Source organism: Mesoplodon densirostris, chromosome 11 (genome assembly GCF_025265405.1).
Source record: "Mesoplodon densirostris isolate mMesDen1 chromosome 11, mMesDen1 primary haplotype, whole genome shotgun sequence".
NCBI lineage: Eukaryota > Metazoa > Chordata > Mammalia > Artiodactyla > Ziphiidae > Mesoplodon > Mesoplodon densirostris.
In genome coordinates, this window is record NC_082671.1 from 64,024,435 (window position 1) to 64,041,717 (window position 17,283).

General features: G+C 62.1%; 1 protein-coding gene across 2 annotated transcripts in view; it reads left to right on the forward strand.

The window, feature by feature from the left end:
* Nucleotides 1–17,283, forward strand: part of WNT7B (Wnt family member 7B) — a 49,177-nt gene that overhangs the window by 3,318 nt on the left and 28,576 nt on the right. Inside the window, exon 1 of one of the 2 annotated variants that reach the window (XM_060113495.1) lies at nt 1,185–1,267. The exons of the other annotated variant lie outside the window; for it this stretch is intronic. Within the exon in view, the coding sequence (XP_059969478.1) occupies nt 1,185–1,267 (83 nt within the window). Of the gene's footprint in view, nt 1–1,184; nt 1,268–17,283 lie in introns of those variants that run through there. 2 annotated transcript variants of the gene reach the window in all.

Consider the following 17,283-nt stretch of genomic DNA (forward strand, 5'->3'; position numbering starts at 1 on the left):
CCTTTCCTGTCTTGTCACCTTCGCTGTTTGTGCCTTAACTCCTGCTTAAGGGATCTACACTGCATCTAGAGAGACATTCATATGTAGCCTGGCTTGGCGGACAATAGGACATGGGACTCAAAGCCTTGTGCTCTGGGCTTTAAAGAAATCACTGGAAGGAGGATTGCTCGGAAAGTGTGTTCTTGTGGGTGTGCTCCGCCCCACACCTATCCCAGCCAACCCGTCAGAGGAGAGTAGAAGTGAGGTGGGGGAAGCCAGAGTTGGGGGCCTCTATGCACTTGTTGGGGGGGTCTCCAACAAGTGCGCAGCCTGTCTGTCCAAAGAGACTCAGAGGCAGGACCCTGCAGAGACGCCACCGGCGCGCTGGCGCACTGCTGAGCCCTACCACGCTGGGCCTGGTTGGCCATGGCAGTGAGTGCATGCGACCCACAGCCAGTCTCACCAAACCCAGGGGCGCACGCAGGCAGAGGCGCAGCGAACACAGTGCATTTGGGCGCACACACCTGCGGGCTCACAGACGCGCCCAGGCTCCCGCAGTCAGGCGCAGGCACATGCAGGCACGTGCACACACCCAGGAGCACACACTGCCGAGCACAACACCCAGGAGAAGGGCACGCCCCCGTGCGGTTATCCCGCGGTGCCTCCCCCCAGGTGCACCCTCCAGAGCGGGCCAGAGCGGCGTGGCTGGCTGAAGTTGGTGGTTGGGGGGATTGTCCGAGCCAAGGCGGTCTGGGCAAGCCCTGGAGGCGGCTCCCGCCGCACGCTTCGGTCAGCCTCCCCTTTAAAAAACCCGCCCGCGGAGGAGGCGGATGTAGGGGTGGCCCGTCCAATGGCAGCCGCGCGCCTCAGGAGACTTGAAGACGTGAGCCAGAGCGAGCGACAGAGCTGGTTCCGACCGATCGACGGACGGAGGGCCAGACGGCGGCCGAGGCGCACTCGCTGCCCACTGCCCGCTCGCCTCCCGGCACGCCAGCCCCAGCGCCCGCCGCAGCCCCAGCCCCAGCGAGATGCGCGGCCCTGGAGGCGGAGCACGGGCGACCACTGCGCCGGGGCCCGCGCGCTCGGGTCCCTAGCGCCGCGTTCCGCCGCCCTACCTTGGGAGGGCCGCGGAGACCCCGGCCTCAGCTGGCCCACGCGCTCTGCCCGCGGGGCCTGCGCAGCCCCGCCAGGAGCGCCGGCCCATCATGCTCCTGCTGTCGCCGCGCAGCGCGCTCCTCTCCGTCTATTGCCCGCAGATCTTTCTCATCCTGTCCAGCGGCAGCTACCTGTGAGTGCCGCGGGTCACACGCGGGGTGGGCGGGTGGGAGCCCCCCTCCCTGGGCTCCAGCACTGGAACTGGGCGAGCAGGGAACGCGGCAGTGAGGTCCCTGGGCGGGGCGCCGGGTGCCCGGCGCGCGCGGGAGCGGGGGTACTATGGGTCTTCTAGCCGGCCTAAGCCTCCGAAGTTGAGCAGTTGGGGGGAAGCTGAGGCAGTGAGAAGTTCTGGCTTTGAGATCAGGGAAAGGGTGGCCCGCTAGAGGCCTGACGGCGCCCGTAGACCTGGCTGCGCGCACGGAGCGCGAGGGCCGGAGGGCGCGCGGGTAGCGCGGAGATACCCTGCGCCTCCCAGCCGAATCCTGGACCAACGGGATCCCCCTCCCTATATAAATAAACGCGGCCCGCACGGCCGTGCCACACTCGAGAGAGCCGAACGCACACATCCGATCCCCCGCGTACACACTGGCACACACGTGCACGCCGCGTCCCACCAGACAGCACCCAAGCTGTCCTCCGAGGTTGCCGTGGTTTCGCGCGGCTCCCCGCTGCGCCGAGCGGCCCGACCCTCGCCGCGGCCGACTCCTCGTCCGGGGCGAGGAGGGCGCGCAGTGAGCGCGTGCGGCCGGCCAAGGCAGCGCGAGGAGCGTGGGGCGCGGGTGCGTCGGGCCGGGCAGCGCCCGCCGGGCTCCGGGAAGCTCCCGGCAGGGCCCGTCCGGGCCCAGGGAGCCGAGGGGCGCGTCGGCGCAGCGGTGGCTTCCCCGGATTCCTAATGGGACGCATATGCTCTGGCCTCCGATTTAAAAAGACGTTTGATTTATGGAACCGCCGTTTGGGGGAATTTAAGCTGGATGCTACTGATTAAACCTCAGAGCCAGTTCTCCCCCTCTTCTCTCCTCCCCTCCCCCTCCCCCTCCTTTACACGCGGGCCACGTCCGGGGTCGCCTAACGCGGCCAGAGGAGGCAGCCGCTGCCTTCCCGCTCCCCGCGCCACCCCCTCCCCCCGCGCGGCCGCAGTCCTAATAAATCGCCGCGCCCCCGCCCCCTTTTAATAGAGACGCAGCCAATTTCTCCTCCAACTCCTAGGAAATTACTATCCTACCAGTTTTCCTTCTATAAATAGTCGCGCATCTTGAAACAAAAGTTCGCAACCGCAGCCAGATGCTGCGAGGCCCGCGGTTTCCCGGGCTGTGGGACATAATTACAAGGTCCGGGCACAGAGAGCGCTCCAGGCCCGGCGGGCAGCCCCGGCTGCGGAGGCATCGCCTGGAGTTGGGGTGAGGGGGGGGGCAGGCCGCCCAGGGCAGGGCTCCGAGCCGGGTGGGGAACGCCTGATCATTGGGGACTCAGGCTAGGAAAGTGCCAGGCCAGAAAGTCCGACTGTGGCGTCCCTCCTGGGATCTGGATCGACTCAGGAGGTCTTGAAATCTCAAGCCTCTGGTTCTCAGGGGTCGGAGGTGGAGATCCAGAAGTCTCCCCCTCCCCAGAATCCCCAGCATGTCAATCTTAAGCCTTGCTAGGGAATCGGTAGCTACTCTGCTTAAGAAATCACTTTCGGAGCCAGCTGGCTGAGGTCTGGCGCTAACGGGGAGGTGTCCAGGGGTGGGAAACCAGGAGTCCTCCCCCGGTGGCTTGGAGTAAGAATCTGGGACGAGGGGGTGGGCTCAGGGCTCAGGAGCTGGTGAGAGTGGGATGCCAGGGCAGCAGCTGAGGGGCTCTGGGGCAGGTGGTGGCCAGTACACCTCCACAGACCCTAAGTTTTCCTTTGGGGGTTGGCACCCCAAATCCAGGCCTGCCGTGACTACCATCTGTGCCCACAGAGGCTCGCTCCTCGAGTGTGCACTGCCAGCTTTGTTGGCAGAAATTCTCCTAAGGCAACAGCTTTCCCGAACGTTCCTGGACCAGTGCTGGGGTCTGGAGTGGGTGTGTGTGTGGGGGAGGGCGGTAAGGCAGACTCTGCCCCCTGCCCTGCCTTCAGCAACCCCTGCCCCCGTGTCAGTCCAGCCTGACCTTCAGCCCCAGGGGGAAGAAAGTGCTGATGCCAGCCTTTCCTGAGCAGAAACTAACGCCAGCGTTCCCGAGAGGGAGCAAGGGAGGCTCCGGCATCGCTGGGGTTCCCCCACTGTTGGTGGGCATAGGGCTGACTAGGGTTAGGGTTAGGGGTGTAAGATGCCATGGGTGGAAGCAGGTCCTCAGTGATGCAAGTGAATGTGAGTGTGGAGAGAAGACCCTGTGAGCTGTCTATGAGCTGAGGCCTGAATGCAGGTGAGGCAGCCGTGCAAAGTGCTTCAGTCACAGTTGGGGGTCAGTGGTAAAGCCCATCTCAGTAGCCTTCTCAGAATGCTCCCAAAGGTTGGCCCTGGGGATCTGAGGATGCCAGGGGCAGGAGGGGGGCCCTGGGCAGAGGCTTCTTTCTGCTCCAGAGAACTTTCCAGAAGGCATCCATTGCTGGGATCACAAATACTGGCGGACAATTGATCCTGCCCCTTTCATCTGGGCTGCTCTCCCGGCTCCGCATCCTGGGCTGTGGTCCGTGCACAGCGAATCCCAGATGCATGCCTGGGCCGCTGCCACTGATCTGGTCGGACGGGTGTGCTGGCCTGGAAGAGCCCCGAGCCCCTGCCGGACTCTGAGCTTGGCCTGGCTGGCCATCCGGGGCAGCTCCGGCCAGCGCCTCTCTTCTCTGTTGTCAGAGCCGGCGCTCTCAGGGCCGGTGAGGATCAGCAAGGGCCTAAGGGAGGGCAGGTGGGGGACTGTAGGCCGAGGGCAGGGCCTGCGGTGCCGGGTCTGCGGGTCTGGGGGCCAGGCTAAGGCCTCGTGCCAGGACAAGGCTGACCTACTGTCCTGGGCAGGTCCCTTCCGGTTTCGGCCTCCCTCTCCCAGATGTGGGGCTGGCTGCAGTGATCCCCCCTGATCTTCCGGTACGAGTTTCTCATGGTGACCGCCGCTCTGGGGACCAGAGTGAGTCATGGTGACGGGGCAGTTACTCACCGACCACCTGGCCGTGGGGGTGAGGGCGCTCACCACTGCCCTGCCAAGGCTGGGCCTCTTCCCGGCTCTGCCGCTGTGGCTTTATTGGTGGTGCCAACCGCAGTTCCAGAAGCCCTGTGGACATGACCCTGGAAGGGGGCTGCTGAATCAGGCCCACTCCCATGGTATCGCAGCCTACGTGGGGGCAGAATGGGGCCACCGGCTCAGGCGGGGACAGGTTGCCCTGGGGAGAAGCAGCTCCTAGCCTAGGAGACTGTGCGTGTCCCGGCACAGGAGGAACTCTGCTGTGTGGCCTCGAGCAGGTCCATGTGCCTCTCTGGGCCTTAGTATGCTTGTCGTCGGTCACTTGGAAATGAAGATCCTTCCAGCACAGGCTCAGGTCAGGCCCATACGCCACTGGGATTCAAAAGCACGTGTGGCTCTGTGGAGGGGTGTGCGCACGGGTGAGCCGAGCTGGGGAACCTGACAAAATCTCAACCCCCAAGGGACCCCCAGCTCAAGATATATGAATAGAACTGCTCTGATCACAGAGAACTTCGACATCATTGACGTGTGAGTGAGGCTCGTCAGCCACTAGTTAAAGGGAGAAGTGGTGCGTCTGGGACATGACTCCTTTGACCTTCTGTGTGTGGGGCGGGAGGGTCGGGAGGGGAAGGTGGGTCCCCCCATGCTTCCTCCCAGGGCTGCGTTAGGCCCTGCAGCTATGTATTGCGGCCCGCAGGAGAAGGACCCATTTTCTAACCAGCTTTCCCTTTGGTCCTTGTGAAGCCAAGGGGCCTGATGGTGACGCAGACGCCAGGTTCACATCACCGTTCCTCCTCTCACTGCCTGGGTGCATCCCATAACCTCAGCTGTGTCCTCCGTACAGTGGGGGCCGTGGGAACAGTAACCTAGAGGGTGTGTGAGACTTCAACAAGCAAATGCTGAGATGAGCTCTGCTGGTTTCCTGGTATACAGTAAGTGCTCAGAAGATGGGGTTGTTCTCAGCTATTAGGAGCAGGGAGGCTGGCCACCCATGACAGAGGGAGGCCCTGTGTCTGTGCTTGTTCAATGGAGAGTGATGAACTCTCTAGGGGATCTTGGAGGGCTTCCCGGAGGAGGTGACACTTAGACAGGGTTTTGAAGGTTGGATAGGAGTTGCCCAGACTAAACAGGAGCACAACAGAGACTCTTAGAAGAAGGAACGATACTCACCGGCAAACACATCCACCCAGGGTTCCTCTCCAGGGAGCCTCTCGGCATCTTATTGAGGTGGGCAGACAAGAATGTCAGGGTCCAGGAGAGAGGCCCTTTCCTGAGGTCACCTCTGGGTAACAGCCCTCCCGGCTCTGGTCCAATAGCGAGAGGAGTCCCGGGATCTCTGGGGCCTCCGGGGTGGTACAGGCAGCTGTTGGAGGTGCCCTGGAGAGGGGAGGTCACCACGAAGGGGGGTGATTTTTGATTTTTGACGCCCTGACTGCACACTGTTTCATTGGGCTTCTCTGGGGACACCATGGACACAGGTCTGGCAAGTTGCACTCCTTGCCTCTGCCCTCCCCACACACTCGTGTCCCCCCGGAGCCTCATGCCAGCCTTGGGGAGCAGGGGGCCAGGGCTTCTCAGCCTGGGGGAGCCCAGAACTGGGCTGGGGACCTGGACCAATGCCATGGTCCGACTGCCCTGGAAGGACCCTGTGGGCGGTGGCAGACGAGGGGGTGAGGTGGGGTGGAGGTCTTGGTTGTGGGGATGCAGACCCTCTGTCAGCTCAGGATTTGGGGTACCCAAAACAGGACCCTCCATGTGGCCTGTGGCCAGCCCCCTAACCTCCTGGGGCCTCGCTCCTCCTGGGGCAGATGGAGGGGCTTCAGCTGGTTCCCTGAGGCCTCCATGTTGCATGGTCCTGGGTCCAGCTCAGACACAGCTCACCTCCCCCCCGCCCCAACTCCCCCAGCAAGGGGACAGGAGGCCGGCGCCCTCCCTTGTCAGATGAAACCCCGGCCCAGGGCTCCCTCAGCCTGATGAAAGGGTCATTGTGTGGTGCGGGCCGCCGGCTGGCCAAGGACAAAACCACCATTTGTCCTCCTTCCCTGGCTCAGGGCAGGGGCCTCCCCTCGGGCCAGCCGGCGGGGTGGGGGTGGGCACAGGTGCGCTCCTCTTCCCTTTCTCCATCTTCCCGGTCTCCATCACAGAGCTGCTCCGCCTGCCCAGGCCCCCTCCCTGTCCTGCTTCCCACCCAGGGCATCCTTATCCTCTGGGCCAGTCCCTCTATTGGCAGGGGGGCAGTGAGCTCTCCAGCCCTGGAGGCATACAAGCAGATGCAGGAGTGAGGGCTCGGGATGATGGGGAAAGGCCTTGCCTGGAAGGAAGCCAGAACTCCTGGTCCTCTGTGTAAGGCAGCCATGTGGTGTGGTTGGCCTGCTCCGTGGATGGGGATGCTGAGGCCCTGGGCAGGTCATCCCACAGCCTCAGCAGCGGAACACAGAGCAGGGCTTGGACCCCTGCCCACTGATGCCTCTCCCATTTTCAGGCCGGAGCAGGTGGACTCCGAGGCACTGGGGATGCCAGAAGGGCTCAATCTGAGGCTGTGAGTAGAAGACACTAAAATTCTGCAGCCCCCAGGTAGACGCTGTTGCCGCAGACCCTAAAGCCTGCCGGCTGCCTGGAGCGGGACTGAGGGGGTACTCCACCCTGCCCAGCAAGCAGCTCCCTGGCATCAGCTGTGGTCTGGAAAAGCCCAAGTCAGCAGCCCCTGGCAGTCCCATCCCAGTGACACCTGTGGGCCTCCATCCCCTTCTGGAACCACCCCCCATGGCCATCCCTGCTCCTGACCTTTCTCCACGTGCCTCCCATGCCAGAGGTATTCCTTGTGCTAGAAAGCCCTGGTGCCATGTCCAGCTGGAGCTTTGAAGGAGCAGGCCCCTGGCAGGAGCCTTTGGAAGGGTTGGTGGTGGCTGGGTTCACCCTCCCCCCCGTAGCATGTGACAGTGCTGCCAGGGTGCCAAGGGCCAGGGTGTCGAGGGATCCAGAGCTGAGACTTAGACCCTCACTGTCCCAGATTGCAAAAGCCTTTCGAATAGGAATTCCTCCAGAACATACTACCTGCCCCCTGGGCCCCTGACTGGGGACACAGGGCTTTGCATTCCACTTCTGCGGGACCCGGTCCCCCTGGAAAGGCTTTCTCTCGTGGGGTGGATGTGTGCAGACATCTGGGGTCTGCTTTGAATCTGCTCCCTCCCAGGCTGCCAGAAAAGGGGAGCTAAGCAAGGGCCTCCCACTTGGGAGGAGCATGAAGGTCAGAGCACCGAATAACCCTCTAGGTCATGCTCAACAGGGCTGAGGTCAGATTCGAACCTGGATCTGCCTGACCCTTAGGTCTGTGCTGCCTCTCATGGCATATTCTGCTGATGCAGGTTTCCTGCCTTCAGCAAACTCCACTGCCTTCTAATTCGCTGCCTGTAACCTCACATGGGTGGAGAAACCAACTAACCCAGCTGGTTAGAATTGTCCGTTGACCAGGAGTCATGAGGCTCAGAGAGAGGACTTTCTCAAGCTCAGGGGCTGCCTCCACATTTGGATTCGGGGCCAGAGGGACAGCTTTCCTGGTAGGTGCGGGGGAGCCGAGAAGCCCTCAGATTCCTGCCCTGGGTCCCTCCCTGCCACGGGCCCTGACCTTTTTCCTCTGAGACTGGCTTGAGCAGAGAGGAGGTGGCCCCAGCAGTCCTCCCCAGCAGTCCGAGCTTGCTCTCCACACCAGCAGCACCCACTGCAGCCCCTGTGCCAGGGGAACGAGACTGGCCATGTGTGCAGGTGCAGTTTGGAAGCTCCCTTCCTTCCCCATGATTATGCAAAGCCCTGTGGTACCCGCAGCAGGAACGCCAGTCCATGTGCAGTGAGGGTAGACCAGGGAAAACCTCTCACAGAAGGTGACCTCTGAACTGGGTCCTAAAGAATGTGCCGGAGAGAAGGAGGATGGCTTGCTGGCTGCAGCAGCGGCAGCCGGATGACAGGGATGGTGGTGTGGGGGCTGGGGGGAGGGGGAGTGGGTGGCGGCTGGTTAGAGTTGGGTGGGCAGTGGGAGGCGAGGTCAGAGTGCTGGCAGGGCAGCTGCCCCAGGCCTGGGGAGCTGCAGGGCAGGGAAGAGCAGCTTCATCCAGAGCTAAGGTGGGCTCAGGGTGGAGGACAGGGGAGAGGGGAGGAGGCTGGTCCCTCCAGCCGCAGGGGGTGCTGAGAGGAGGGGGCGGATTTCCCCGGCGGGATCTGCAGGGCTGATGGGAGGCCGAGTGTGGGAGGGGAGCCCTGTCAGCACCCAGGCTCAGAGAGGCCAGGCCTGCGGTTGTGGGATTGACCGCTGCCCCCTCCCCCAGCGCCCAGCACAGCACTTGGTGCTCAGTTGGTTCCCAGTAAACACATGTTGGATGGTCAGATGGCTGCTTGTGTGTCTGGGGCTCAGCGAGGCCCACTGACCTGGTCAGGGCCTACTGCCCAGTGGTGGCAGAGGCCTCCAGGTCCCAGGTGTGTTGGCGCAGGTGGACACGGGGTGGTCTGGGTGCCTGGATGACTGCCAGGCTCCCCAGACTCCCATCTTTCCAGGGTGACTGGCTGCGAGTGCTGGGCATTTCCAGGTGCTGCTGACATGCCCCCTCTGGCAGCAGCCAGATCCATCACCTTGCTGTCCCCATCTTCCCGGGCCTGTCCTGTGTCCTCTGTGCCCCGTCTGCCTGGGTTGGGCCCTGCAGCAGGCTAAAGTGCCGACTTGGTGGCCCCAATGGGCCAAGCCCCTGGCAGTGTCCTGGCGGCGGCGTCACCCCTCATGGTGGCACTGCCCTGGTGGTGGAGCATGGTGTCCAGCATGCCCAGGTTCCCAGGGTGACCCTCCTGAGCCTCAGGTCCATGAGATAGGCTGGCATGCCAGGCGCCGGGCTGTCGGGGTGCTCAAGGAGTGTGCACGGGGTGACAGGGCAGGAGCCCAGGGCTGGCCGTGAGGCTGGTGCCGTGGTGCACTGGACAGGGAATCAGCAGCCTTGGGCTCTGGTCACTCACCGTGTCCCCAGTAGTTCGGAGCACAAGGGACTCTGGGTTCATCACCCAGGGCACGGGGGACCCCGGAGACACTGGCCTGGAAATGCCACATCGGGGCTGTGTGGTCAGGCAGGGCTTCACTCCAGGCTGCAGCTCCTGGAGCTGTGTAAGGAGTGGAACCTTCCCCCCGCCCCCCGGGCCCTTCTCCTTTATTTCCTTTTGTGCAGCTCCAGGAGTGAGGCCGGGTCCGAGCGTTGAAGACTCTATGGCCTAGGGAAGTCCTCGATGTCTAGCTTCTGCCTGAGGAGTGGGCATCGGAGGGGAGCCTCTGGCTGACCCCCTGGGCCACATGCTTGTCTCCCATCCTGTCCCCGAGAGGAGCCGAGAGCAAGGGTTTGCAGTCACGTCTGAGTGTAACCCAGAGCCCACCCCTGACCTTCCTCCTGCGGTCCAACTCCTGTGGGGGTTGGGGGAGGGGGGAAAAGGGGAGGAAGCGGGGGAGGCAGGAGGATGGCAGGGCCGTGGGAGGATGCTGAGGAGACAGACAGGGCCTGGGGCAGAGCCAGAGGCGGGAAGAAAGGCTGCAGAGCCCCGTCCTGCTCTTGGCTCTGATACCAAATCCCTGCCAGGTGGCTGGGGACAAGGAACTGCCCCTCTCCTTTAACCAGGGGCTGGCAGTGGAAGGCAAGGGTGGTGCTCAGGACCCCGGGCCACCTGGGTCAAGCCCTGGGGCCCCCTGATCTCGGGGAGGTGTTCTAGCCCCAGGAAGTGCTTACCGATCGTTCAGGTCATCACAGCCAGGCGTTGGGGGGGGGGCATGTGGAGGAGGCTCCTCCTGGGGAGGGTGGGCACCCATCCCAAAAGGCATCCACGCTGAGGCACTTGGCTGGGCAGGCCCTGGTGGCCCAGGAATTCTTGGAGGGAGCAGCCCAGAGCAGTGGGCTGCTTAAAAAGAGAGGTGGGTGGTGAGGGCACTGTGCAGGGGGGTGTGGCCCAGAGGGGGTCCCCAGCTTTAATGAGAGCAGAGGGCAGGGCCATGGAATGGGGGAGGGCCTGGAGGGGGCTGGACTCACTCACGGTCACACTCCGCTCTGAAGTGCTGAGTGGCCCGGGCAGGGTCCCACCCTCATCTGTTCCTGGGAGAGGGACCCTCCAGGATGCCTGCCTGAGGCTTAGTGCCAGGGCAGGGACTCAGCCCTGCAGTCCTGCAGAGGGGATGGCTTGCTGCCCACTGTCCACAGGGGCTTGGCCCCCAGACCTGCTGCTCAGACCATATCCGGAGTGGTCGGGAAGGCCGAAGTGCTGGCCAAGCCACTAGGCCCCGAGACTCCCAGCCTGGCCATGGGCCAGTGGGGCCTGCCAGCTTCCTCCCACCTGTTCAGCCCGCCTGTCCTTCCATCCGTCTGTCCTGAGGTTTCAGACTGACATCCTGGTCATCCAGGCCCGCAGGCACCCCTGCGTCCGACAGATCTGGGGCATCAGGGCCGAGGCCAAGGCCCAGGCCAGGGGTCTCATCCCTGCTCGGGCCTCAGTTCACTGTGGGACCTCAGGTGCTCTGGCACCTCTGGGTGTTAGTATCCCCACCTGTACCTGAAGCGAGGCGAAAGGTCAGGAGTAAGGCCTAGGGAAGGGCACAGCAGAGGATGCAGGAAGTGTGGCCGTGGCCTGGCCAGGCGGGTATTGCTGAATCTCAGCCCCTAAATGCCTCCTCAGGAGCCTGGCCTAGATGTGACCATGCTGGGCAGGAGGAAGGGAGAACAGAGGAGAGACCTGGGTGGGCTTCTTGGAGGAGGGGGTACCAAGCTGGGCCTTGAATTTTGCCTGGCTGCTGGAGGGGGGCAGGGTGGCCCTGGAGGGGGAATTGCTGGTCCAGTGTGGTTGGAACTCAGGAGTGTCACGATGGGCCTAAATGCCCAGCAGAGGTCTGGAAGTTTCTGAGGTCAGAGGTCAACGTCCTGAAGTTTTAGGGTCACAATGACTAGGTGAGGTGAGTTTTAGGGTCACAGATTCGGCAGATGTGGGGGTGGATAGTGGTGGCCGCAGCCCTGCCCAAGACCCCCTGCCTGCCACCTGCTTTCCCTCAGGCTGCCTGGTTTCTCACCAGGGTGGGGTCCCAGGATGCCAGGCCAGGAATGCCAGCTATGTGGGGAGGGCGGGCTGGCAGCCGCCCGCCGGGGGCACGAGGGAGCAGGCGGACGCTCTGCTCTCTTCCCCGGGAACGCTGCGGGCAGCAAGCTGAGCGGAGCAGTGGCCTGGAAAGATTGCAGCGGGCAGACCCAGGTGCAGGGAGCCAGCCCGCAGGAGGCCCTGCCCACGAGCATTGGACGGATGGGTAAACTGAGGCTCCCAGAGGCCAGTGAGAGTCAGTGGCTGAGCGGAATTCGAACACAGGACCCCAACCCAGAGAACCTTCTTTACGATACAGCTGCAGGTACCTAGATTGTCGCTTCGGCCCCTCACTCCGCAGATGGGAAACTGAGGTCAGGGCGGGTGGGGGGGCCAGCTGGGCCCCTTCCTGCCTCCAGGCCTCTCTCCAGGCTGCTTGGGACACCCTCCTCCCTGCCCAGCACCACGGAGCTCCCTTCTGGGTGTCCTCTTGAAGGCTTAGTTTCCTCATCTGTAAAGGGGGCTGGCAAGGCCCACCCTGAAAAGACCCCATGGGGATGAAGTAGGACAGGGTGGGGGACACTGCTCAGGAAGGGTGGTCTTTTTGTTTTGTTGGATTTTTTTTTCACAAGGGTGTTGTTTTGTCTTGTCGCCCCCATAAGTGCAGGCCCTGTGACTGGGCAGGTTAGGCGACAGGTCAGATGGTCAGGCAGGCTGCGATCAGGCCTGCCCTCTGCACACGCTCCAATGCCCTGCACCGCCTCCGGCCACGTCCCAGGGGGTTCAGGTACTTCCTGACCCAGTAGAGGGAGACGCCATTTGCCAACAGAGGATTGATTGTGTCCGATTTTCAGATGAGAAAACTGAGTCTCAGAACAGCCTTGGTTGGAGTGGCCTTCCTGAGGTCTGGGGATGTCCCCAAGCCCCATGCTTCCCCCAAGCTGGCCTAGAACCCCGGCTGGGGAAGGAGATGAGCAGACTCAAGGCAGATCAGAGCAGGGGCAGGTGGCCTGCGTGCCACTGGGCCCTTGCACTGGCTGCACCAGCCTCCAGCCTTCTGTTCCATTCTATCCTGATCCATCTGACAGGGGAAGGCTGTGGGGACCCTGCGGTGCCGGCTCTGGGACTGTGATGGTGGCCCAGGGAGTCTGTAGTGTGACCCCAGACTTGGAAGACATTCTTGTCCCCATTTGACAAACAGGAGCACTGAGGCCAGCATGCACCCCTGCACCCCACTCTGCCCACGGGGCCCTGCTGGGCTCCAGAGCCAGTGAAGAGCCTCTTCCAGGCCATCTGTGGCTGTAACGTTCTGGGCCAACTTCTGCCCACCTGAGAGAGAGGCTGGCAGGGACGCAGCCTTGGGTGGGCGTGGGGGCCAGGTGCCGCCCTCCCAGGTATTTGCGGAGTTACTTCCTGGACAAGTGGACCCCGGCTCGCCTCCCTGGATGATCGCAGATAATTAGAACATTCTTCAAATATTTTGCGGGAGGATGCCTGAGGAGGAAGAATTACAAAGCGCCAGGGCCAGGAGCGTGGGCTGGAGGAGCCCTGGGCAGCTGGGCGGCCGGGGCCAGGCCAGGGATGGGGGCCTGCAGGGAGGCTGGGGATCTGGCCATCTCAGCCCGCCTGTCCCCACCTCCATGGGGGTGGAGGTGCTTACGTCCAAGGGCAGCTCAGAGCCTGGCTGGGTGCTGGGCAATGTTGGGGATCCCCCAGCTGGTGGTGGTGGCCAGACCCTGCCCCAAATGGCATCAGGAGAAGACTGAGGGGGTCAAGCACAGAGTCCTGGCTCCCTGGGGGTCTGGTGGGTGGGAAGGCCTCTCGGAGGAGGGTCTCTGCGGTGGTGCGATCAGCAGGTCTGGGAAGAGGACCTGGAGGGTGAGGGTGCAGAGGCAGAAAGCCGAGTGTTGGAGGGCAAGAGTGAGTGGTGGGGTGTGCCCGGGGCCAGCCTCATGACTGACAGCACCCAGGGCCAATGAGGAGCAGCCCAGGGCTGGGCCGGGAGGCCTGGCTCAGGCCCTGAAGCCATGTCCTGCTGGTACGGGGGCAGGGCGAAGGGGCAGACTGGGGGTGGGGTGGGCCGCCCCAGAGGGCAGAGGGAGCCGTGGGCTGCTGGCGGGAAGCCCTCTCTCATCACTGCTCACCTTCCCAAAGGTGGTCCAAGCCTCCTCCCCAGGAGGAAAGCAGGATGTCGCCCAGCGACCCCCTCCTGGTTCCCAGGGCTCTGGGAGGGGTCTGGGGTGTTGAGGCCCGGTGGGCTCAGTCATGAGGCCCGGGTTCCGGAAAGTACTTAGATCCTAGTCTGCCCCATGGAGTGCTGCCCAGTCCTAGCCTCGGGAACATGCCCAGGATTCTGTGGTGGGTTAGGGGCAGGGCCCTGGGGACGGGTGGGCTGCATTAGAGCTGGTGTTCTGTCCAGTGAGAGGGTGCTGAGGGGGAGGGTGCTGGGGGTCCATGCCGTGGTAGGCCGTTTGCCCTCTGCAGGGGCATCTCTATCCTGGGCTGTGGTTTGTGGGATCGCTTGTTCGGGAATTTGTAGGAGAAACGAGATTTTGAGGTGGAGGTGCCTGGCTCCTGCGGCCACATCCGTGGCCATAGTTTTAAGGCCCCGTGGACAGATCAGATGGCGCGAGGCTTCCTCTGGGCCTGAGAGACTGTTCTGTCACGTGGACGCAGGCTGGCAATGACGCCACTTCTCTCTGGCTCTTTAAGTAGGAAGACAGGCAGATGCCAGTGGATCAGTGCCCTATCGAGGGCACTTTGGGGTGGCTTCACTCCCGTAATCCCGGCACCCTGCCCACATCCTGGGACTCGAAGTGCTAGGCCCTCGTCCGGAGGCTGACATTTTCTCAACAATATGTAAAGTGGGGATAAAATCTGCCCTTTAACGACCTGTAACAGTCAAAGAGAAAATGGGGTGCACCTGGGTCCCCCGCCCTGCTGAGAATGCGCCAGCTGCAGTGTCCTGCTCTCCATGCGAGCGGGGGGGTCGTTGTCCCCAGGAGGCCCCGGCAGCTGTGTGCGAGCTGTCCTCACGAGTCCCACTGGCTGATGCGTCTGTCTGTCACTCATTCGGCAGCTCCACGGTGACCACTGAAGCTCAGCTGGGCCTGGCGCAGGCCAGGCAGACTGCACGGTGGGGAATGAGATAGGCCACCACCCTGGAGAAGCATGCGGCCTACGTGGGGAGGGCCTGGCACAGGTTTGGGGGCCTCCTTCAGCAGCCCCCCTGGGAGGTTCCCCCCAGTGTAGCTGGGTCCCAGTGCAGCCTCGTGCCCCCAGGGACCGATGGGGGAGGATGGTTCTCCAGGTGGACAGGTGACCCCTCGAATTGTCTTTGAGGGTCAGGGACGGGGTGATGAGACACTGACCGGTCTGGGGCCAGGATGTATGGGTCCTGGTCCCGGCTTCCTCCCTCCCTCCCTCCCTGAGCTACTCAGCAGGTGGCTGGACCTTCTGGACCTTTCAGTCCTTATTCTGAGGAATAACACTAATAATTAAAATTATTTTCACAACATTTGCCCCCCGTCCCGCCACTGAGGGGACCCCTGAGCCCAGAGTCCAGCACACAGTAGGTGCTCATGCCACCTTGAGTCCAACAGCATGAGGGGTTTAGGTTAGACTCCTAGCTGCTGGGGCAGATTTGGAGGGCGTTAGCTCCTGAACGAAGCAGGGGTGTCCTACACAGAGACAGGGAAGGACAGGATGGCTCTAATTCTGAGCATTGGTGAGACACTGGCTCCCCCACTTGACCCCTCTTGGGTCCTCAGGGTCCCCGCTGTTGTTTCCCAAGGAAGAGCCCTAAGGCTGGGCCATGGCAGGACTGGCGCTTGGCCTAGACAGGGGCCTTAGCTGGGTGGCACTGGGCAGAGGCTGCCCGTCAGGGTCTGGCCCCACTGGTGGGCCCAGCTCCTCGGGGCAGAGGACAGCTAGCAGGTGGGCAGCTCTGCCCCCTGGCCCCGAGTGCTGCCCGGGGGCAGGCTAAGAGCAGGAGGCCCTGCCTGGTGCGGCCCCACTCATGAAGGGCTCCCTCCAATCTCACGGTCCTCAGGGTCTCCTGTGCCCACGCTTCTTATTGCCCTGGGAGCTGCTGAGGCAGCCTGCCTCTCTATTCAGGGTTCCCAGAGGATCAGGGCCCAGGGGGGACAGGCTGGCAGCATCTGTGGACAGAGTCCAGGCAGAGGCAGAGGGCGGCAGGCAGGCAGGGGGCAGCCCTCAGCAGAGCCAGGCTGGGGATGCCCTTTGATCCCCCTGCCTCAGCCTGGGTTTGGGCTGTGCTCTGGCCTAACCCAGCTCTGCCTGCAGGGGGCGGGGGCCCAGCCCACAGCAGCCCCCAGGCGCATGTGCTGCAGGAGGGGTTAGCACCCCTCAAGGCCGGGCACACAAAGCATCCAGGAATGATTTTTAATGTTCACATTTTATTTCTTAATTGTGCTTTCTTTATTTTAATTTTTGTAAGAAAACTTGGAGTTTGTATTCTTGCCTTGTTCTGCCAGCCCTGTAAACTTTTGTGTTGCAGCAGTTTACTTTTTTGTAGAGGTATAACTTACGTAAAGTGCAGAAATCTCTAGTGGGCATGTTGATGCCTTTTCATCTACATGGGCACCTGTGTAACCCCTGCCCAGCTCAAGATAGAGAACATTCAGGCCCCCAGCAGAGCAAGCTCCCCCCCGCCCCTCCCCATCAGTGCCTCCCACCTCAGGGTAACTCTCTTCTGACTTCTGCTTGGCCTGGAGCTACTTTTTTTTTTTTTTTAAAAGAAGATGTTGGGGGTAGGAGTTTATTAATTAATTTATTTATTTTTGCTGTGTGGGTCTTTGTTTCTGTGCGTGGGCTTTCTCTAGTTGCGGCGAGCGGGGGCCACTCTTCATCACGGCGCGTGGGCCTCTCACTATCGCGGCCTCCCTTGTTGCGGAGCACAGGCTCCAGACGCACAGGCTCAGTAGTCGTGGCTCACGGGCCTAGTTGCTCCGCGGGCTGTGGGATCCTCCCAGACCAGGGCTCGAACCCGTGTCCCCTGCATTAGCAGGCAGATTCTCAACCACTGCGCCACCAGGGAATCCCCTGCCTGGAGCTTCTTATACGTGGTAGCATCGGTGTTCTCCCGTCTTTCACTCCACGTGGTGTCTGGGGGAGTCATCCGTGTAAGCGGTTTGCATCTGGCTGGGTGAATGTACTGCAGTTTATCTGTCATTCTCCTGGTGATGGACACCTGGGTTGCTGTTCCCAGTTTGAGCTGGTGACCCGCATTCATGTCCTTTGGCAGATGTAAGTGCTTACTTTTCCTGGGTGTATAGACCCTAGTGTGAAATTGCTGGGTCAGAGGGAAGAGCTGGTCCAGGAATGAACCCCTTGGTAGTGGATGCAGTGGCTGATATGAACACCCACTGGCTTCAGAGTTGCCAGTTTAAGCATCGGTCCCCCTGATAGAAACAGCCCCCCACAAGGGGGCTGGATCCTGGGGGCTCAATGAATGAGGGTCAGTAATGGGGCTCCAGTCTCAGGCTGTGAGGGTTAGTTAATAATGGCCAACGTTGATGACCTCTCACCACAGGCCAGCTACGAAGTGCCATGTACTTCGACTCAAGTATCCCCTCCCGGCAGCTCTGTGATGTATCATGGCTATTATTACTGTCACTTTACAGATGTGGAAAACTGAGGCACAGAGAGGTTAAGAAACTTGCCTGAGGTCTCAGAGCTAGGAAAAGACAGAGCCAGGGTTCCAAACAAGCTGGCCCGCACCAGCACTCATGTTCCTAACCCCTCCCCTCAGAGCTGCCAGGTGGGCAGCCTGGTACCCAGCTAATGATACAGCAAAGCCCGCCCCCCCGCCCTTGGCCACTTCTCTGCCCATCTGTCACCTGGCAGTGGTCACCTGCCCCTCAGCCCCACTGGAGCCCCCTCGTCCTAGGGGCAGCCCCATCCACTTGGACC